Source organism: Lampetra fluviatilis, chromosome 9 (genome assembly GCF_964198595.1).
Source record: "Lampetra fluviatilis chromosome 9, kcLamFluv1.1, whole genome shotgun sequence".
NCBI classification, from domain to species: domain Eukaryota; kingdom Metazoa; phylum Chordata; class Hyperoartia; order Petromyzontiformes; family Petromyzontidae; genus Lampetra; species Lampetra fluviatilis.
Window position 1 is genome coordinate 4,452,260 of NC_136283.1, and position 23,834 is coordinate 4,476,093.

The following is a 23,834-nucleotide window of genomic DNA, read 5'->3' on the forward strand; positions in this document are numbered from 1 at the left end:
CACACGTGGACACTCACCATCACACACACACACACGCGGACACACATCACACACACACACGTGCAAGGACACACAACACCATCACACACACACCGTGTGGACACACATCACCATCACACACATGTGCAAGGACACACATCACACACACACACGTGGACACACACACATGACACACACATGACACACACACACGTGGACACTCAAGACGCACCACACAGTGTGGACACTTACCATCACACACACACACGTGCAAGGACACACATCACCATCACACACGTGTACACTCACCATCACACACACACACGTGCACCGACATACATCACACACACACGTGGACACACACACACATGACACACACGTGGACACACATCACCATCACACACACACACAGTGTGAACACACACACATGACACACACACACGTGGACACTCACCATCACACACACACACGTGGATACTCACCATCACACACACGTGGACACTCACCATCACACACACACACGTGGACACTCACCATCACACACACACACCATCACACACACACACCATCACACACACACGTGGACACACACACCATCACACACACGGACACACACACATGACACACACACACACGTGGACACTCACCATCACATACACACACGTGGACACACATGACACACACACACACGTGGACACTCACCATCACACACACACACGTGGACACACATGACACACACACACGTGGACACTCAAGACGCACCACGCTCTCCCCCCTCCCTCGGCGTCTGTGCCCGTGCCGCCTGCAGGAAGTCGCATCAGCGTTGCGAGACCCGCCCCCCTCCCTCCCTCCCCTACCCCGCAGCAACAACCACGCTCATCACATCCTTCTCTCGCTCCCCTACCGCGCAAAAAACACACTCATCACATCCTTCTGTCCCTCCCTCCCTCTCCTATCTTCTTATTCTCCTTCCTGCCCTTCCATCCGCCCGTTCTTGCGGTCTGTGTGTGTGTGTCACGCATGCGTCGTGTATATGTCTACATGTGAGGTTGTCGCTGGCTGTCGTGTCCCTGTGGGATGGTGCCTCGTCGCTGGCTCCAGAGACACGGAGCAGAGGAGGAGGTGAGGACGCGGAGAGGATTGGGGTGGTGGGGGGGGAAATAAAAAGCCATTGTTGTCATTGTAGCATTGTTACATCGTCGTCATCGTCGTCGCATTTGTCTCTTGACGTACGTGGAGTATTAGGCAGAGGGAGCCTTAAGCAATGAGACCTCCTCCCTCACCCCTCCCAAACGTATTCGTGTGTCGTGTGGGATGGTACAAGTGGGTCATGCCTTCACCGCTGCGCGTACACAGGTTAATGATGTACGTGTGTGTGTGTACGTGTGTGTATGTGTGTCTCTTAATGATATCTATAGCTCTGGTTGGACCTTAATGTGTTGTACACACACATATACACACACACACGTGTGTGTGTATATGTGTGTATATGTCTCTTACTAATATCTATAGCTCTGGTTGGACCTTAATGTGTTGTACACACGCACACGTGTACACACGCACACGTGTACGTGTGTACACGTGTGTGTGTGTACACGTGTGTGTGTGTACACGTGTGTGTGTGTACACGTGTGTGTGTGTACACGTGTGTGTGTGTACACGTGTGTGGCACGGGCTCTCCCGTGGGAATTGCGACAAGGCAAAGGTGCAGCCGTGCAATGTCGAGCACTCGCCACTGCCGTTGGAATCGTTCTTCTTGACGGCGCTTGGCCTACTCTTCCAGAGACGTCTTTGGCAGTGGGATGGGATCGTGGCGGAATGAGGAGGGGGGGACCTTCATCCAGCAGTGGATAAACCATGGATGACTTTGATGATGAGAGTGTCATACACACAGGACACACAATATATACACATACAGGCTACGCACGGCAGAGTAGACTTAACATAGCCTCCACAATACCCGTGTACATTCATTACTTACACGTTGTTTACACACTTGACATACGACACGCAATGTATTTCCATAGGCTACAACACTACACTTTGAATAACCATGCACTCTTTAGAGTTTGTACAGTAACAATTCGTTCACTCTCCAGTGTGATATACATCAATGCTGCATATTGCCCTCCCAAGTGTGATGTTACTGAGCACGAATTATAAGAAATGCACCCCCTGCGTTCTTACATGTGCATGTACCGTACGAGATCATGTTTTATCTATGGTGATATTTAGTCACTGTATCGTCTCCCACGTGAGTTGCACTATCTGCAGTATCCCGTAGAATTTGCTGTGTGCCTTTGTGTCTTATTCATTATCAGCTTGTGTCTACGAGTTTCTCGATTTTCCACACGATCATCACAACCACAACCACCACCATCATCATCGCCATCATGAATCACTGTTACTGTCTTCATCATTAACCCACACCATTATTGCCATCATCACTACCATTCTCATCATGACCACCACCCCATTCACCATCATCACATCGTTGTTTCCATTCTCATCACTACCAGCTTGACACCATCACCACCACCGACATCGTTTTTATGACCATCACCACCATCACCTTCATCATGTCCACCACCATCACTCTCATCTTCATAATCAGTCAGCACCACCACCACCACCACCACCTTCATCATGTCCACCATCATCACTCTCATCTTCATAATCAGTCAGCACCACCACCACCTTCATCATGTCCACCACCATCACTGTCATCTTCATAATCAGTCAGCACCACCACCACCTTCATCATGTCCACCACCATCACTCTCATCTTCATAATCAGTCAGCACCACCACCACCACCACCTTCATCATGTCCACCACCATCACTGTCATCTTCATAATCAGTCAGCACCACCACCACCTTCATCATGTCCACCACCATCACTGTCATCTTCATAATCAGTCAGCACCACCACCACCATCACCTTCATCATGTTCACCACCATCATTGTCATCTTCCTAATCAGTCAGCATCACCACCACCACCTTCATCATGTCCACCACCATCACTGTCATCTTCATAATCAGTCAGAACCACCACCACCACCTTCATCATGTCCACCACCATCATTGTCATCTTCATAATCAGTCAGCACCACCACCGCCATCATCATCACCGCCAATTATAATGATCGCCCACACCACCACCATCATAATCATCAGCCAGTGTCTACCCACTGCTGGATGAATGCCTCCCCACGCTGCCCCTTATGCGAATGTAAATGAGCCATAATGTCTACGAGACCCTCTCCTACATGACACGACACGATATCTCTGCAGGACTGTGCCTATACACGGACGTGTGTGTGTTGCCCTGCCATGGAACACCATGTACAGTGCTGTGGTCGTCTTGCCTCACATAGGAGGGCTGTGAGTGGCGTTGCAGCCGTGTTGCGTCGTGGCTGGCATTCATGTTTTGCCCCAAGGCTTGCAGTGGATGTGCTGTCACTATGTGTGTACGTGTGTGTGTGCGTGGAAGAGTTAAAGAGTTTGTGTGTATGTCTGACAGCCAGTGTTGTGTGTGTGTGAGAGCCTGAGTGTGTGTGTGTGAGAGACAGTGTGTGTGTGTGTGAGAGTGTGTGTGAGAGCCAGTGTGTGAGTGTGAGAGAGTGTGTGAGTGTGTGTGAGAGTGTGTGTGTGAGAGCCAGAGTGTGTGTGTGAGAGTGAGTGTGTGTGAGAGCCAGTGTGTGAGTGTGTGTGAGAGCCAGTGTGTGTGAGTGTGTGAGAGAGTGTGTGTGAGAGTGTGAGAGAGTGTGTGTGTGAGTGTGTGTGAGAGTGTGTGTGTGTGAGTGTGTGTGAGAGCCAGTGTGTGAGTGTGTGTGTGAGAGTGAGTGTGTGTGAGTGTGTGTGAGTGTGTGTGAGTGTGAGAGAGAGAGTGTGAGTGTGTGAGAGCCAGTGTGTGAGAGTGAGTGTGTGTGTGAGAGTGAGTGTGTGTGAGAGTGTGTGAGAGAGTGTGTGTGTGAGATCCTGAGTGTGTGTGTGAGAGTGAGTGTGTGTGTGTGAGAGTGAGTGTGTGTGAGAGTGAGTGTGTGTGAGAGCCAGTGTGTGTGTGAGAGCCAGTGTGTGTGTGAGAGTGAGTGTGTGTGATTGCCAGTGTGTGTGAGTGTGTGTGAGTGTGTGTGTGAGTGTGTGTGTTAGAGTGTGTGAGTGTGTTTGTGAGAGCCAGTGTGTGAGAGAGTGTGTGAGTGTGTGTGAGAGTGTGTGTGTGAGAGAGCCATAGTGTGTGTGTGAGAGCCATAGTGTGTGTGTGAGAGTGTGAGTGTGTATGAGAGTGCGTGTGTGAGGAAGTGTGTGTGTGTGAGAGAGCCAGAGTGTGTGTGTGTGAGTTTGTAGGGAGCGGTGGTGTAGTGGCTAGCGCGCTGCGCTACGAACCTAGCGACCCGGGTTCGATTCCCGCTCACGGTCAACATCAGTGACCATTATCTGAACCGGCCCTGGCCCTCCCCCAGGTAGACTCAGCCTCAAATGAGTACCTGGTGCGATGTGTAAACATCGTCACTGGGGAGACAAAGGCGGCCGGGCGTGGTGTTGGCCACCCACCCCCTCGTGTGCCATGCCGGCCTTTATAGGTGCTAGCTAAGAGCACTTGCCCCTACAGTCTATCACAGGCTATACGGGGGGATCTTTATTTTTGTATGAGTGTGTGTACAGTCCATGTGTTTTTTGAACGCCCACAGTGTACACGTGGGTTTGAGAGCCAGTGTGTATATGTGCGTGTGTGTATATGTGCGAGAGAGAGTGTGTGTTAGTTTTACTGTGTGTGTGAGAGAGTACATGATGATATGTGGTGTGGAGATAAGGTGCGTAACAACAATATTACTCCTCTACAGTAGTATAATAACAAAAACTGAAATCCACCACAACGACAACATGAAGAAAAAAAATCATAAAACTGAAACATTTCCGAAAGCGACCACAATGAAGCATTAAGACAGCTGCCTACCGTCATCAGAGAGCCTTGTGTATCAAAACACACAATGCGTTTGTACACAAAGCTATGTGTGTGTGTGTATGTATATGTGTGTATGTATGTATGGAGCATCTTCGCCGGTTGGAAACATTTAGGCTGGCCTGCCTACGATCCATCCTGGGTTTAACCAGGCTGGATTGTGTGAGGAGCTCACAAATCCTTGAAAGATCTGGGCAAAGTCCCATCGGTGAGCTCCTCCGGCAGGCAAGGCTGCGTTGGCTGGGTCATGTAGCCCGCATGCCCAGCCACCGCATGCCCAGCCACCGCATGCCCAGCCACCGCATGCCCAGCCACCGCATGCCCAGCCACCGCATGCCCAGCCACCGCATGCCCAGCCACCGCATGCCCAGCCACCGCATGCCCAGCCACCGCATGCCCAGCCACCGCATGCCCAGCCACCGCATGCCCAGCCACCGCATGCCCAGCCACCGCATGCCCAGCCACCGCATGCCCAGCCACCGCATGCCCAGCCACCGCATGCCCAGCCACCGCATGCCCAGCCACCGCATGCCCAGCCACCGCATGCCCAGCCACCGCATGCCCAGCCACCGCATGCCCAGCCACCGCATGCCCAGCCACCGCATGCCCAGCCACCGCATGCCCAGCCACCGCATGCCCAGCCACCGCATGCCCAGCCACCGCATGCCTAAACAGCTTTTGTTCGGCCGGATCGAGGGGGCTAAACGGGCGCGGCACGGGCTAGAGAAGAGATGGAGTGACGTGGTACAGGAGGACGTGGAGCTGAGTGGACTTGCCGATGACTGGTACCAGCGGTGTCAAGATCGGCCTCTGGAGGAGGCTCGTGAAGGACGCTACTGGGCAGTTGGAGGCAGTCGCCCTCCAATAACAACGGAGGGAGGAGGAGCGACGCTCACAACAACGAGCGGAGTGCCGGGTGGCTAAAGCACAGCAAGTTGGCACAGTAGGGGGCATAGGTGGTGCCCCCTACTGTACCAACTTGCCAGTCATCTCGGTCATCTCGGTCAGTCGACCCGTGGCACCTGCTGGGTCTGCCCCGTGACCACCTGCCAGCAGGCGTTCGACACTTCACGTGGCCTCAAGGTGCACTTGGCCTGGCACAAGCGTCGTGGTGACGTCACCGCCACTTAGTGGCGAATGGCGGTTGTTGTATGTATGTATGTGGCTAGAATCATGGTGATGGCATCATAACTGACGCTGCCTGCAGGCAACCGCACATGGACAAAAGGCCCTCTCCACCACCTCTCCGTTTAGCCTTAAACAAGTAATGTCAGTGAGCCCGAACGGCACATGAGTTGGGGCCGAGTGTGGTCGTTGGCCATCGGCACGCCACCCAACCGCCTTTGTCTCCCCACAGCGGCGACGTTTACACGCCGCACCCAGGAATCATTTGAGGCCGAGTCGACCTAGGGGAGGAGGCACCCAGGACCTGGGAGTAGATGGTGGCCGTGAGCCGGTATCGAACTCGCTCCCACCACAGCACAAGCTCTTACCCCTCGCTTTAACAATGGTTCCGAGCAAGCTGCCGGAAGGGATTTTGTTTGTGTTGACGTTCTTGCTGAGGTGGCATTGAGAAATGTACAACAAAAAGAAACCCCACAAAGTGTTGTCAGGAAATGTTTCGTTACTAGAAAAAAAAAATTTGCTTGAGCCTGGGATATCAGCTGGTCAAATACGCTTGTGCCGCTTTCGAATCGACGCTTGTGGTTAAAATGACAATGTTTAGCTTATTATCCTATTTTTTTAAATACTAATTTGAGCATAGCTACGTCTCGTCTTCAGTCTTCATGTATCCATTGCATTATTGTGACCTCTCACGGGGTATGGGGAACATCAGATGCCCACTGATGTAATTCTTCCGTGGCCATTATGAAGTTGCTTGATGCATACGTACATAGTAATATGTTTTTACCCTTTCAACTGGTACAAAAACTGACACCTTTATACAAGGGATCATGTTTGCAATAACTACAACACAAGCAGTCAAAATGCAAACAAAAAGAAACAACTCTGATAATGATAATGATATGCACTGTCCTTGAAGTTTTTGTACCAGTTGAAAGGGTAAAAACGTATTACTATATTTTGCCACTGGTAAAGGAGGTCTCATAGTGTAAATGCTTACCCCTAGCTCTCAATACTCTGATAGTGCGCTGTTTTTGAGTTGTACGCCTTTTGGCATCATCTGGTCCAAATCCAATGGAGACTAGGCTCTAAGAAAAGCTGTCTCGGGTGTGGACTAATCAACTTCAAGGACAGTGCATATCATTATCAGAGTTGTTTTTTTGTTTGCATTATGACTGCTTGTGTTGTGGTTATTGCAAACATGATCCCTTGTATAAAGGTGTCAGTTTTTGTACCAGTTGAAAGGGTAAAAATCTATTACTATATTTTTCCACTGGTAAAGGAGGTCTCAGTGTAAATGCGTAAGTACATATTATTGTTGTGGTACTACTGCACAATTAACTAAGTAGAATCACTCTACTACTGTCTCCTTTCATTATGACGTCTAACCTTCCTGTTCAAGGAATTTGTCGTCTGCAAAGCGAGAATCAACCGTACAGTGCTTACTCTTTATGCAAATGTACCAAGGATTGCACAGTTTTTTGTTCTGTCACGCCTCCGTGGCGAGATGTTAACTACCTCGCCTAGTGTACAGGAGGTCGTGGGTTCGACCCTGACGCCTGTATATTTGGAGTTTGCATGTCTCTCTCCGTGGTCGTGTGGATTTTTTTTTTCCGGGTCCTCCGGTTTTTCCCTCCACATTTAGAAACACACGTTTAGAGTATTTGGCTGCTATACATTTCCACATGATGGTAAGCCACTTCGTTGAGCTATCATTTGTGGTAAGGTCGCTTCTGAAAAAGAGCTATATAGCTCGGTGTGCCTTATCTGGTGAAATTAAAAAAAATTGTTATAATAATGTAGTGAAACTACAATATTGTTATTTATTTTATTCAGGATATCCGCGATGATTCTCACAAGGTTCCCTTTTCAGGAGGATCCTGCATTGGCGATGTTTGGCCAAGTCATTTTTTAATTCGCGTTGAAAGAGAAACTACCGCGAGTCTGGGAAGATGATGGCGAAGCTGGAGACATTCCATGAGACACACACACTGTGCAATTTTTATTCTGATCATTTTGACACATTGATTCTTTCCGTCAGTGTTCCAAGCACAAATAGAATAAATATTTGCTTATCTGTGCATATACCCAAGCACAGATAGCTCATTGTTCACATCAATAGCTTTCGATTGCCAGGAATAATGTACCCTCTTACGACAAGCATAATGGAATGCATGTAGAGTGTACTTTTGCACAATATGAAATCACAATATGAAATCACTGAAAATGTAAATAACCGGAATGCATTCAATTATACGAATTAACAAGCAAAGCACAAGAAGCTGGTTGTGTTTGTGTCATTTAGTATAAAATAGTGTATCGGCGCATTTTAGCCCTTTGTCAATCGAATTCTATATGAAGGCCTCTGCAGGCTGGTGGATGACCTCTCCTCTCTCCGGCGTGTGCCCTCAGCGGTAACTTACAGCGATATAAAGCCATAATATAGGTTTTTTGGGTTAGATCGTGTAAATATAAAGATGTTGTTAAACCCGCCAGCACCCGACACAGCCAATTAGTAAGGTTTGTCATGTAAAACAGAACTTGCCAATTCGTTACTAGTACAGCGACACCGTTGTGTTGGAGAGCAAATCCACAATATTTACAATCTGAGTACGACCTTTCGCCAGTAATTACAACTAGCTTCAGGCGACAGCAAAATTTGTGCAGAAATCCTCCTGTTTCGTTCCTTAATAGAGGAATAGATGTGATGACGTGAGCCCTTGTGCAAAGGTTGCGGGGGGGGGGAATTAATGAATACATATAAATGACAATGGGTATCCATTGCCGGTCGGGTTATTCGTATGGTAAGCAACGCATATTATGCGTGCACATTATGCATGGACATAAGATATAAAGCCATAAAACAAATACCGTCCATGCAGTAAACTTGCCATGTTGCCAGGTACTGTGGTGTATGCCTTACAGTATTCCAGTGTCTTGTAGTTGGAGTTGGTGGCTCGCACAGTGATGGAGTCTCAATATTCATGAGACACCACTAACCTATTGGGGAATGGTGCAAATCATGCATATGGCAGTACAGAAAATCTGGTACTGTTATGTTATCCGTATGTAGTGTCGTCTGTGCGTGCGGGTGGCGTGCGTCGCACACACAGCCGGAGACGAGGTGGTCGCAGCAGGCACCGCTCTGCCCTTTTATTGTTGTTGCCGAGCTCACGCCACCACTCAGGCCCCCTCTCTCTCACGACCCCGCTGCCGCACGACCCGGCCTAGACACGACCCTGCCCTCGTTGCACCGACGGCGTCGACCGAGACAGCCAACGACTGTCCGGCCGCGCAATGCCCGGGCGAAGGCGGCAGTGACGAGGGCGGTGACGACGACAGCGACGACGAGACGAGTTCACTCCCAGAACCGGCAGCCCGGAGCTTTTGCTCTCAGCTGCTTTTATTCCCCTCGACGCGGCTTGGCTCTACCCTAGCTGCGCCTCCCTTCTCGAACCCTCCAGAGCGTTCCAGGGGCTTCCACACGAGGTCTACCATGACCCTTGTCCCAGTTCCTCTGCCCTGCCGGCACACCCGTGCATGTGCTCACCTGCAGTTGCTGCTGCTGTCCAACAGTCAGTGTTATGTCACTACACGTGTAAAGCAATGCAGTTTCATTTGCTTATATGCGGGTCTTGTCCTGGGCAACTTCAGTTTACTCCACACAAATTAGTCCAGTGAAACTCCTTTAATCTGTGGGGATGGTGGATTTTATTTTCCCTGTGTAGCCACAAAAAACATACTCCCGTTCTAAGCGTGGTTGTTTGTGGATGAATGCTAATAATATTTATGAACTTTCTGTCTCCTGGTAGCAGCTGATAAGTGTGGATAATTGGGAGATTTTTTGTATTTCTCTGAGATGATTTACCGCTAACTCTTATCCCCACTGACAAACACGAATGAAAATTATAATAAGAATGTCCCACCAAATCCAAGTTACTCCTATTTTTCGCCGATAAGCGTGGGGGTAATATGATCTATGGGCATGCATACAAGAGGATTTTCTGCAGATCGACTCAGGGCCATACATGATTGGGGCACATTAAAGGAAGATTTGCTGTCAAGCAATTGGGACAAACATCCCTGCTAAAGACGAGGCTTCCCCCGATAGAGCGTAATTCATTATTAAACTGACTAATGTTTCTGCGTGAAAAAAATCTCAGTTGCAGCGTTTGGGCGGGTGCTGTTTTTTGCGCAGAGTTGAGCACTTTCCAGAGCCTCCTTGTTGCTGCACGACATGGGTCTGCAGGAGAAAGAAGCCGTGCATAAACGACATGTCGATTGCAAAACTGCTGCCGAGCCATATGACAGCTCGCTTTCGTCAGCCGCCTTCATCTGGTCAACCGTGGTGGTGATTGCGTTGTTTCAGTAATCCTTGTGAACGAACCGGCAGCTGCTGCTATATATGAAACACCTTCTGTACAGTAGTCGGGCACCCTTGACTAGTTAACTGCACCCGTCGCATTGCTTTTGTGTTCAGTTTGTTTTCTTTAGACAATCTGTTGAAACTTTAACATGTGTGGATTGTGTGGCATTGCATCAGCAAACATAACCTTCCTCTTGTCATGCGACCACCTGCCATTGCTTGGGACTTTGAACGTTTCCAATTGTATTTTGGGTTTGGAGATACAAATAAAACATTTTTTTTACTGGACTCGGAAGATTGGTTGTAAAACCTTTGTGACCAGGGAAGATATGTTATTTGTACCTCTTCTGCTATGCATATCCCACATGTAATTGTCATCTTAAGCCTGGTCCCAGCAGACACACAAATCTGGTCATATATCCTTTCGTGAGCATTTAACTACAGTGATAATGATGACAAAAACAGCTATTTGGACAATTATCTATGGCTGTTGATCATGACCGTATGATGATGATGATCTGTATTTTAGACTGTTAGCTCTATCACATATTCAAGTATTGGAATTCTGTATTTTTTTTCAACCCTGTACGGTATGCATTTGGCATCCTTGAGGTCACTTCCACAGCTGTATTACAGATTCATCAGCCTGCGTGGTGCAGCCATGAACAAGCGGCCATGAGATTTTAAAGGGCTTCTGTGTGGCTTTCACGACCCCATCACCACTTCCCTGTCATCGGCCCTTGTAATGCAGCCCACTGCATATTTCCGATCCATTATCCGGCACTGCACGTGACTGATTGTGAGCTATTTGTGTTTGCTTATCTTGAAGAACATTGATTTGTTTAACGACTGCGACTATTACACTGCTGCAGAGTGTAGGCTGTATGGATTAAGTGTAGATTTTGGAAGCATTATTTGTATTTCTTTCTTGTGCAGCGGTATAAAATTGAGGACCAAATGGGGAGCGAGTTGCAATGCTTATTGGTAATTTATTATGCTAATGACGACCCCAATTGCTGGCTACGTGCTGCATGTATCGTCATAGTGTCCAGCCCTTGACTGTGAGGACGACACGTATTTGATGGATGGCGATGCAGACTGTGTTTCCTTCTGTGAATTCTGCTTTCTGAAATTCAAATGAGCTCATTACCCACTGGAGGACACCCATGGAGTGGCCATGCTGAATGTCTCAATGGGGGGCTAAGGTCATCAGTTGGTGATCTATGACCAAATCGCCATTAAATGTGGCTAATCCCAGATGATGATCAGGGTTTAAAAGTAAACTAAACATTTTTTGATTTGACCAGGTAAGGCCCACTAAGCTATATAGCTCTTTTTCATAAGCGACCTGGTCACAAATGATAGCTCAACAAAGTGGCTTATCATCATGTGGAAACATAGCAGCCAAATACTCTAAACGCATGTTGATTCTAAATGTGTTTCGGGAAAAAACTGGAGGACCCCGAGAAAAATCCACGCAACCACGGGGAGAGAGAGAGAACACGGAAACTAGAAATATACAGCAGGCGTCAGGGTCGGGATCGAACCCACGCCCTCCTGTAATAGGTAACCACAAGGGCGTGCCTAGGAATTGTAAACTTTGGGCTGTAAGGTGGACAGGAGATGACGACACTGATTGTCACCCCTTGCACGCTTTGGGGTTGTTTTCTCTCCAAGTAACGGGAACTCCACTACTATCCTCCCACACGCAGCCAAACATTGATTAATGGAATTGGCCAGACATCCCAATGCAGGAACATGAGGCTTTGCAGAGTGAATGAAGAGTACTGATGACAATTCAATGTCTCCACCCTTGTTCACCATAAATTGCAAGAGCGTCTCTGTATCGTACAATAAAAAGTAATTTTTTTCTAGAATCTCAGTTTGTGAAGGTTTGTTTATAGTTTATACATTCATCATGCTGGCTTGCACACGCACAATTTCGATTCTTCTTGTCTGGCGGAGTGAGGGTGTCATGATTCAGTGTCACAATTTAATATATATGTTTAAACAATTTTTGTTATTGTGGTGAATGGTAATGCCTCTAGTGGCTGCAGAACTGATGTAAACCTGTTACATTCAAGATATACGAAGAAAACACAATTCGATGCGTGTATCATGAACTTAATATTAACTAATTCATTGATACATAATGTTCCCTCCAACGTTGTTTTTACCATTTTGTTGACAATTAAATTAAAAACAGTGTTGTGCATTCTAGTTTATGAAATATACATACCACGATTCTGTAAGAGCATTTGGGAAGTAACTCTTTGGAAGTCAAGTTGGCTGTTTAAAATTTTACTACTGGGCCTAATGTTGCTGCTTATTATATGGCCTATGTATATTTAATGCATTGACTTAATGCACTGCATCACTGTTGTAATTGTATACTTCTGGCACTGAGTTTGCATGTAATTATGAGTAAACCCTGGCAGTTTCGTACCACCTGATGTTATTTGGGCTACTGGTATACAGTCATTTGAATTCGCAGAAGATGTGAATATTTACATTACACATCTTTGCACATTGCAGCTTATTTGAACTTTTTTTAAAGGTGTATGCGTGGCTTGAAAACTGCAATGCCCATGCCCAGGCACCACGCTCAAGAGTTTCATGTGGGTCTCATGACACAACGATTCGTGGGAAAGGAACGATGCCGTAAATTCAACCATTAAAACCCATTTTTACGTTCAGGACACATGCTTTGACTAGTGCTTTTTAGAATTGATTCTCTATCGTGATTGCAAATAATATTAAAATGAGATATTTGGGATAATGGAATTAGCAGACCAGTACAAATCAGACATGTGACGAATCGTACAAAGGAGAGCGTAAACAGGGAAGACTAAAATAATACATTTTTGTATCGAACTGCAACATAGACTCATGGCAATGAAATGGCTGTGGAGAGTAAGCCATTGTATACCTAACGGCAAGTGAACCACATTGTGCAACAGCACACTAGGTAAAGACTTGGCTTCCATCGGATCTCGTTAGGACCTTCCACACTTCAAGGGCCTCAAGTGAGTCGTACAGTACTCCTCGATCTTGCCTCACTGAGCGAAAGAAAACGGCGTTTGGCTGTCGCTAACCACGTTCCTCAAAGAGGAACCCAACCATGAAGCGAGCAAGCGAGCGAGCGCCATGATCCGTGGCAGAGAGCGTACCACGTGACATCGATACTGCATTTGGTTAAGCACGAAGGCAAACACGTTCCATTTGCTTACACTATTTGGTGGGGTTCGGAATCCTCGTTTAAAGTGACGATCCCATGTATGTATGCTTCGCTCGCGCCGTTTTTTTGGGATTATATCGTTCAGTTCTCCCACTGGTTTCAGCTGCCACGTTTTGTGATCCTTGTCAAGCAAACCTGTTGTGCCAAATGAGGACCGATTTAACTATTTACTGTTCATATTTATCTTCTTGGTTCTTTCGGTAAAGTCACGTAGAAGGGAAATAATAAAATAAAAAAATATTTTTTTTTATGTTTTATTTTTAATAATTTTTTTAATAAAATAAAACATTTTTAATTGTTTTATTTTTATTATTTTATTATTTCCCTTCTACGTGACTTTACCGAAAGAATCCAGAAGATGAATCCCTGCAGTCACGAAAGCTTTAAATCGAACTGTTCATATTTAGTAAAGGTGGAGGGAGCAGTAGTGCATTGGTTGTGGCCGTCCATAAATGACGTCAAGCGATTTTGGACGATTTTTGACCCCCCCCCTCGTCACTCGGCGTCACAAAAAGTCAGACCCCCCCCCCCTCAAATATGACGTCACAAAGCTCTACCCCCCCCCTCCCACAAAAATAAAACATGCTTCAAATCGCTTTAAACTATTATCATTGTAGTGCGTATTTAATGTGCCGCTGCACTCTGATGTTGTAGGAGAAAACATTTATTAAAAGTCTATTTAATTAAGTAGAACGTGTTGTCTGTATATATTTAAATTTGCGCATTTTGATGTGACGTCATATTTTGCAAACTCCCCCCTCGTCACAAATGTCCGACCCCCCCCCCCCACGAGGTGCGTGACGTCATTTATGGACGGCCCCTTTGAGCATTGAACTCTGAACCCCCGTCAGTTTGTAATCAAGTCCCGGCCACAGCTCATGTCTGTGGCAAGTGAGATTTGAACTTGTCCTGGGCCCTTCTACCCCCTCCCCCACTGCCCCCCCCCCCACTCCCACCTTACCAACCTGCACGTATCGGCACGTTAGGGGTCGTCCATAAATGACGTCACACACCTAGGGGGGGAGGGGGGGTCAGACATTTGTGACGATGTGTGACGGGGGGGGGGGGGTTTGAGAAATGTGACGTCACATCAAAATGCGCCGTCACATCAAAATGCGCAACTTTAAATAAGTATTAACAATGGAATTGTTATAACAACACTAATTTTGATAAATTTTCATTATTCATTGTATTATTATTTAAATTTACTAAGGTCACCTTTTATTTATTTCCATGAAGGAGCATTTTGCTTCTCCATGGGAGAATGGAGAAGTATGAATTTAGTAAAATTTTTGAATGATTGTTATTAAATATTTAGATTTTAATGATTCTACAAGGGCTTTTCATTATGTGGAATAAATATGTGATTGTTATAAATTGTACTCTCCATTTTGCTTCGTTCTACTACAAAGTTTCAAGTATTTTTTTATAGTTTGAATTACTTTTAATATTTTATAATTATAAGAGAATTTCAATATCATATTCTGAACATCTGCAGTTTTAGTTAGCGTTGAATATTTTCAAGTGAATGTTATGCTAAATTTCAGCTTTCCAACGCCTCCTTTTTAATACGTGTTTTCTCCTACAACATCAGAATGCAGCGCCACATTAAATACGCACTACAATGACAATAGTTTAAAGCGATTTGAAGCATGTTTTATTTTCAAAATGGAAATATGACTTCATATTTGAAGGGGGTCTGACTTTTTGTGACGCCGTGTGACGAGGGGTCAAAAATCGGCCAAAATCGTGTGACGTCATTTATGGACGGCCCCTTAATGATGTGTAGTCAAACAACCCCTCAGAACGTTAATGCTTGCAGGGGCCTTCATCTAGCAGTGGATTGGCATCGGGGCAGTAAATGACTATTATTTTACGTTATTAAAAAGTACATGGGCAAAGTGGGGAAGTGATCGAGGGAGAGTTTGATGGCACGTAGTCACTTATGCTGTCTCGTGGATAATATTGCGAAAGTTCAAGAAGAAGGCAGCTGTTCTTGTTGTGGTCGGTATTGCTAAACAACACGCACTGTATCCCACATGCAAAAACAACACGTTTCGCCCACTTTACATTCTGCGGTAAAAAATGTAATGAGCCTTTCGTTGCCTTTCCTGGCCACGTTTCGATCAGCAGATGCTCAAACAACTATCGCATCGTGATACGTTTTGACAAGATGCGTCGTTATCAGTACCTCTCGGGCAACGTTGCAACGGGGGGTGCCTCGCGGGAGAGAGAACGTTTGTTTTGCAACAGTGTTTCGTTTCCCTGGGGGCACAAGAGGAACGCATTGTTCTGCGTTTATGGAACGCGCGCATCGAGATCTTGAATGTCTGTAAACAGAGCTAAATAATGGTCCCCATTTACTCCACACAACCAAACTTTCACTCGATAGGATGTCTTGCTGCACAATGAACACCGACGCATGAGCCCTTCCCGTGTTCTCTAAAGGTCAAACTTATCTGCTCTCTATCCAAGCCCTGGGGCAATAGTTGTGCAGTCGTGTAGAAAACGTAAAAAACAAATAAACCAATGAAGACTGCAATAAGTCTTGCCAACCTCATCTCATATTCGCAGATTACTTGAGCATTTCTAAGTTAATTATTTAAGAACTAATCGTGAAATAGCATACGAGTTGCAGTATTAAGAGGCAAAAACAAGCTTGCTAAAGTTGTTTGAGTATGTGTGTGTGTCCTTTTTTTGTTGGCACGAATGCCCTTCAAAAGGGAGAGAAATCTCACTTGCAGCTTTCCTCAAGGAGAGAAAATCAGCAAATCTCAACAGGTCTAAAAAGGTGTGAGATTCGTATTGCCAAGGAAAACATTGGTGGTAGACAAGTCGATAACAGCTGCAAGTAGCCATGAGGATTAAGACAAGTGTGATGACCAAGTGTATAATTAGTTCGTTGCTTTATATTGATGCTATTTAGTTCATTGTTAAATGAGTCAATGTCTACTATAACCCCCCGTCCCCTGCCATCTGCCCCAAACAATTTCTGAAAATGTCCTCAAAATAGGTTAAGACTGAGATGGCTTCTGCATTCATTGGCGATGGTGAACGAGGTCCCATTTTACACGCTTAGCCTTACGTGCTGTCGTTTCGCAGCCCATCGGGTTTCTCAGCCCGACCTTCTTTGACCCACGGCTCACACGTGCAGTTGGCCGTATCTGCTCCGGCGGTGGCTTCAGTGAAGTGGTGCCAGTCCAATTTTACACCCCTGGAGGATTGCACCTGCCCGCTTTGGGAGCCGTCGATTCATTTTGTCTCGTTTGGTTTTTGCCCCTCCCTTCTTTCTCCCCCCCCTCCGCCACGGGGTCAGGACGCCGTGGGGCGATGAGCTTTGTGTTCCGGCGCATCATGAGCGGAGGGAGGCAGCGCTCGGAGGAAGGCCAGCAGGCGCCAGCTAACGGCTCGGCGGCGGGCGCCACGCCACCGGCGCAGCCCCACTCGGAGCAGGCCTCGCCCGAGAGCTCGCCCTCCTGCCCGGGGCTTCGTGAGCTGCGCAGGCTGGCTGCCGAGCTGTGCCAGGCCGGACGGCCACCCACCGCCTCCTCGCCGAGGGATCAGGAGGAGAAGCTGTACAAGGCCTTGCCACTCTTCAACAAGGTCAGCTCTGCCCTCCGCCGCGCCGCTTTTTCCTCGGCGAAGCGATGGGCCTCGGATTTTCCTGTGGCTCGCGGCCTCGTGACAGAGTGGACCATTGCGGAGGTTGCCAAAGGGGGAGCTGGCAGGAAAATGCATGTAAATAAGTAATTACGGCCCTCGTTTCTGCTGTAACTTTAGAGTGCCTGTCCGAAGTACTGTACTTGTTGTGGTGTGTGATATATAGATTGTGTTTAGTGCAGTGTTACAAGTGAAAGAAAAAAAAAGAATTAGTTTTGAATGTTCATTTTTCTTAACACATTGGATATTTTATTAGGTTCGAATTTGACATGAATGCATCTACTGACGGATGGTATGTTGTTGATTATGGAATGCTAAAGAAGGTCACAGTGATCTGATGTTACGCTTCTCAAGAACACCTCATACACAAAATGTGGCGGTGGTGAACCATTTCACCCCTTCTGCCAGCGATTTCAAGAATCATTGCGATTCAAAGGTTTGATTGCATAATTTGTTTAATCTTCTTTAACATTGCCATGCTTGGTCATGCCTCCCATGGCTGCAGGGGAGACTTTAACCCATCACTTACAACGTATACGAATCAAAACTTATCTATTTTCACGCATGCGATTTGTGAGCTCTAAGAACCGATATTAATCGATAAGTTGAAGCGTGGTCTCATCCTTACGAGTTGAATACATCCGCAGCATTATATGATTAAATGCTATGAGGAAAGAAAAAAAGTAAGAATAGGCTTTACCCTTTATGGCAATAAAACAGGTGTTAAGATTTCGATTTAAAGCTTTCGTGACTGCAGGGATTCATATTCTTGGTTCTTTCGGTAAAATCACATAGAAGGGAAATAATAAAATAAATAAAATAAAACAATAAAATTCTCACGACGTTTCAATTGTAACACAAGCAATTATCATCAGGTGGGAAAACCACAGCAAGAACATTTTCTTGTGCTGTGGTTTTATTTTTATTATTTTATTATTTCCCTTCTACGTGACTTTACCGAAAGAACCAAGAATATAGGTGTTAAGATGTCCAAACACCAAATAGATAGCCTATTGTAATACATCGAGTCTGCATTAATCACATATACTTGTGGCAAAACATGTAAACAAACATTCTCTGATAATACACACGTTGTCTTTGAAACTGATTGGCCTGCACCAGAGACAGCCTTGATTTGAAGTTTGCGTGACTGCAAGAATCCACGCTCTTTGGTTTTTTCGGTAAAGTCACGTAGGTGAAAACTAAATAAAAATGAAAACAATGAAATTAAATGACGACGTTTCGGAAGCAACACAAGCCTCCATCATGAGGTGTGACTGCTCCAGCAAAATTACTGTAGTGTATAAAATACGTATAAAAGCGTATAAAATTTTATCCGCTTTTGTTTTCATTTTTATTTAGTTTTCGCCTACGTGACTTTACCGAAAAAACCAAGAAGTAGAGACAGCCTTCTTCATGGCCTTCTTTAACCACCGGCGTTAAACCAGAGAACAGACCAAAAGGCAAACAGTTACAAAGGCAATGCAAACATCGAAGCATTAATAGCTAAGGTTGAGCAGTTGTACAGGGTGTTTCAAAAAGATGGACCCAATTTCAAAGCAGTATATTTCACGATGGCAACATATTAAAATTACACGAAAAGTTACAAACGGTTTAATGAGTTATCAAGTTTTACTGACCATTTTATAAATGCTCAATGTGCCCTCCACCTGCTGTACGGACAACATCGAGAAGATAGTTGAATTCGTCCCAAACGCCTCTCAAAGTGTCTTCTTCCACTGAAGTCACCGCTGCCGTGATTCTGTTTTTGAGGTCATCCAGATTAGTCGCTAATGGTGGCACATAAACACGTTCTTTGACGTATCCCCACAAGAAAAAGTCGCAGGGTGTGATGATGTCTGGGGATCTTGGGGGCCAAGAGTGTAGCGCCAAGTCGTGGGGTCCCGTGCGACCCATCCAACGTTGAGGCAGCGCGTCTTGCGAATGACTGAGGCTAGGGGCTGTTTGTGCGCTGGGAGAGGCATCGAGCGGTAACCATTTGAAACTCTATGCCCCGCCCTTTCAAATGGTAAGAGTTTCATTCAAGGGCGGTTCGTGGTTGCAGAGATATAGCGATTTAAAATCGGGTCCATCGTTTTAAAACACCCTGTATATCTATAGGACCTTTGATACTGGCAAAAAGGGTCCCATAGAAATGCCAATGAGGTGGGCCGGAGTAAGGAGAGAGGCGACAGGCTGTGAGCGTTTCTGATTTTTCCTCGCAGGTGTTTGAAGGGGTGCCCCCCCACCAGGTGTGCGAGCGATTCCCCAGCCTCCTGCAGTTCACCTCCCAGGTGTCCAGGCTCGCTGTGAGCGAAATCAGGCGTCGCGCGGCCAACAAGTCCACAGGTATCAAATATTTTCTCCCTCGGGTGATAATTATAATTCCAAGAAGCTAACTATCCGAACTGAGATATTTTTGTATTTTACCAGGTAAGGCCCACTGAGCTATCCACCTGGCCACAAATGATAGCTCAACGAAGTGGCTTATCATCAAGTGGACATTTCTAGCAGCCAAATACTCTAAACGCGTGTTGATTCTAAATGTGGAGGGAAAAACCGGAGGACCTGGAGAAAAATCTACGTGACCACCACGGGGAGAGAAACACGCAACATCCAAATATACAGCGGGGCGTGAAGATCAGGATTGAACCCACGACCTCTTGAAAACATTTTAAGGCTTTTTCAATGAGTATCTTTCACCCATTTTCGCACCATGCTCGACTAGCTATTAATGGTACCACCTTCAATCGCCCACCACACCACATGCTCTTCTCGTAAGCCATCCTTTATTTTGATTATTTCATACAAAATGAGCCATGTTTTCAGGCCTGTCTCGAAACCAGACGATGAAGAGCATGACCAACGTTGTAATGGACAGTGGTTTTTTAACACTAATGGAGATAATTTTTCAAAAGCTCTGTTACTAGCACCAACCAGATTGGTTGGTGATACACCAAGAGATGGGAGTTAACAGATTATTGTGTAAGATACTTACACTGCACAGCATCAGGGGGATGCTACACAAATGTCTTTAAATATCAAAATAGGGTGTGTGTATATGCTTTGGGTCTTTCGGTAAAGTCACGTATATAGGTTGAAAGAAAATAACAAAAAACTACGACGTTTAGTTTCCCCCCCCCTCTTCCTGATGATGATCGCTTGTGTTGTGATCAAAACGTCATAGTTTTTTGTTATTTTCTATCAACCTACCCACGTGACTTTACCGAAAGACTCAAAGAATATGAATTCCTGCAGTCAGGAAAGCTTTAAGTCAAGATTTAAGCAGGCTAGTCAGTCTAGCAACCAGGTTTATAAAATGAATTTGGGGCAAATGTGTAGTGACTGAATCGGAGACACTAAGAGCTGGAGGCACTGTTTATTAACACGCAGCAACGGGTTAACACTTCCAAATAATCCGTCTACATTCGACTAGACTGCCTGACTGGTGACGCCGAGATGGTGAAGACGTAGACGAAGGTGAAGACTACAGCAGCATGATTGGGGATCCCACTCCACACGACAGCCCCGAGGTCCCCTCTCTGGGCTTCTCTTATACTGTCAGCGTGGCCTGGCTCTGCCCCCAGCTCCGCTTCCCAGCCACACCCCCTTTCTAGAACCTACCGGCAGGTTCCCGGTGTGTCCCTTCCGTGACCTTTCCCCTAGATCCCCCTCTTGGTGTATCACCTGGCCTGCTGTAAGCTGAAGATCCCCTACCCCGCCAGCAGCCAGCGCTATGCTGCTACATAGCTAATTCTATGTCACTACAAATGTATGGGAAGTTGCATCAGCTAGATCAGCTGTTTGGTTACATTTTCCTGGTGTCTCGGAGCCTCTTGGCGTCATGCCTGTGTTACGTCACTGCTGGATGAGTATCTTGGCGCGCTGGCGGGTCATAGGGGTTGTTTGACCATACTTCACTAAGACATTGAAATCATTCTTTGGGATTGCTATAGATTTCAAGTTTGTCTATCTTCATGCATAATTACTGAAATCTATCTATATATTAAAAATTTTTTCAAAGGATGATATTGATACAGGATTAACTTCTTTTTAAGCAATGCGAAGGCAATTTTTGAATATATTTTTTGTCAGTCTGCTTTAAAATATTTCAAGAACAAAAATATACTCTAACGTCACCTTAATTTTGGGAAGGATTATCATAATGCGCACGCACAGACCTCATGTGCTGTGTCCCAGTGCGTGGTGTGTGCACGCTGGTCGTGACGAATGAGTTAAATTTTTTTCTGTTTTTTTTTAAATGTCATGCTAAGAGACGCGTATCTGGAGAAATAGCTTTTGCGTGTTGTTTTGGCCACAGCTGCCGGAGCTTTCGAACAGCTGCTCCAAGGTTTAATTAAGTCCTCATCATAAATCCGCGTGCATTGGTGGTACTTGTTAACATCCTTCAGTTCGCCCCAGCTTATTTCTCGAGGTGCTGCTGTCTTTTAGATTTGAAGCTTTCGTGACTGCAAGGATTCATACTCTTAGATTTTTTCGGTAAAGTCACGTAGGAAAATAATAATAAAAATGAAAATAACTTAATTTATCTTCTTGGTTCACGTAGAAGGGAAATAATAAAATAATAAAACATAAAACATAATAAAATAATTCTCACGACGTTTCGGCCACAACGCAAGCAGCCGTCCTCAGGTGAAGAACAGGTTTGTCGGGAAGACAGCGTCTGACTTTACCGAAAGAACCAAGAAGATGAATCCCTGCAGTCACGAAAGCTTTAAATCGAAATTTAACTTAATTTAATGTAGTTATTTTCATTTATTATTATTTTATTAAATAACTAAATTCAATATAATTTAGTTATTTTCATTTTTTATTAAATTTAATTTAGTTATTTTAATTTATTTTAATTTTTTTTTACCTACGTGACTTTACCGAAAAAAACCTAAGACTGCAAGGAATCATACTCTTAGATTTTTTCGGTAAAGTCACGTAAGCAAAAATAATAATAAAATAAAATAATAAATGAAAATAATTAAACTAAATTTAGTTCTTTTCATTTATTATTCTTTTCATTAAATAACTAAATTAAATCTAATTTAGTTATTTTCATTTATTATTAAATTAAATTGAGTTATTTTAATTTTTTTTTATTTTTTTTATTTTTTACCTACGTGACTTTACCGAAAAAACCTAACAGTATGCTGCTGTCTTTTGTTTTTTTCTCCAAGGGAAATTCACTGTGCCTGGCGTATGTGATTAAATGTGCGCATATCTTGTGTTACTGTCCAAGTAAAGAGCACATTGGTCAGTACTGTACAACAATTTACCCGTCATTGTCTCTCAGAGTTGATTGTCATCGGACTCTAAATCAGAGGACTCTATATGTATCTATTCTCACGCAGTGGGTTTATTTACTTAGTTGAGTAATAAACCTCCCAAACCAATAACTTGCAGTTTGGTTACATGTTGAATAATTTAAGTTATCTATGGTGACAGGATATTTTCAAGATTTTTCATGGCTTTCGGAAATATGCTGCAGAGAAATGCACAAATGTATTATTTAGAAAGTCTTGAGATTTTCACGGACAGATATCGCCGATGGATTTTGTTGCCCCTTTGAAATGCTAATCTCACTTGACCACTGCACAGAACCTCATTAAGATTTATAAGCACATTGCCATGGTAACTCTTTTGCAAAATCAGGCCTAATTGGGGAATTTAAAACAAGACGGATTGTGTAAATCTCTGTGGCGACCGTAGCAGCTTCTGCTCTCTGCAGTGCTCAAAGTAAAATTCCACGCACATTTACAGGTCCGTGAATGTGGACCGAAAGAAATGTTCATGCCACGTGGTCTTCACGAAAAAAAGTTGCACGCAACTTGTCCTGATACGTTTGGCCTTTTCTTTGCCCTTGGGGGCGAGTACATGGCACATACCAGAGGACCACTTAGATGCCCTGCTTGGGTTTGTGCCACCTTTGTGGCTGCCAGCCAGCTGAATCACAAAACACGTCGCAGAGCGGAGCGCATACCCCGACTGTCCAAAGTGTGCTTCGGGTTTGTGATTACACACAGTATGGGAATGACATTTCAAGGATCAACAACGATGTCACAGCAGTTTCGAAAGTGCATTGCTCATACTCAAGCGTGTACTTGAGACTGTTTTTACTTTCTTGCCTCTTCAAAACAATAACTTAGACTCACGGGTTTGTGCCTTTTGGAAGGTGGCTTTCAATTATAGCCAGTTGAATTTGTCCATAGGAAGAAAAAAAATCATATAATGATTTTGTGTTAAAAAAGTGACTTTTTCATTATCCATAATAGAGGTTTTTGGGTTAGAGCGTGTAAATATAAATGTGTCGTTAAACCCACCACCACCTGACACAGCCAACTAGTAAGGGTTGTCACGTGAAAAAAACACCGGTGTGCTGTACTAGTAAAGAATTGACATGTTTTATTTACGTGTCAAACCTTACTAATTGACTGCGTCGGGCGATGGCGGGTTTAACGACACATTTATATTTATACTATCTAACCCAGA

The 23,834-nt window shown here is 45.1% G+C and overlaps 1 protein-coding gene across 7 annotated transcripts in view; it reads left to right on the forward strand.

Moving 5' to 3' along the window:
- The first annotated feature begins 861 nt into the window (after positions 1–861).
- Positions 862–23,834, forward strand: part of LOC144934140 (WD repeat and FYVE domain-containing protein 3-like) — a 137,858-nt gene continuing 114,885 nt past the window's right edge. For all 7 annotated transcript variants that reach the window (XM_078859611.1, XM_078859612.1, XM_078859613.1 and 4 more), the window contains exons 1-3: positions 862–1,101; positions 16,990–17,276; positions 19,559–19,682. In XM_078859611.1, the coding sequence (XP_078715737.1) occupies positions 17,004–17,276; positions 19,559–19,682 (397 nt within the window). In that variant the 5' untranslated portion in view covers positions 862–1,101; positions 16,990–17,003. The remainder of the gene's footprint in view (positions 1,102–16,989; positions 17,277–19,558; positions 19,683–23,834) is intronic.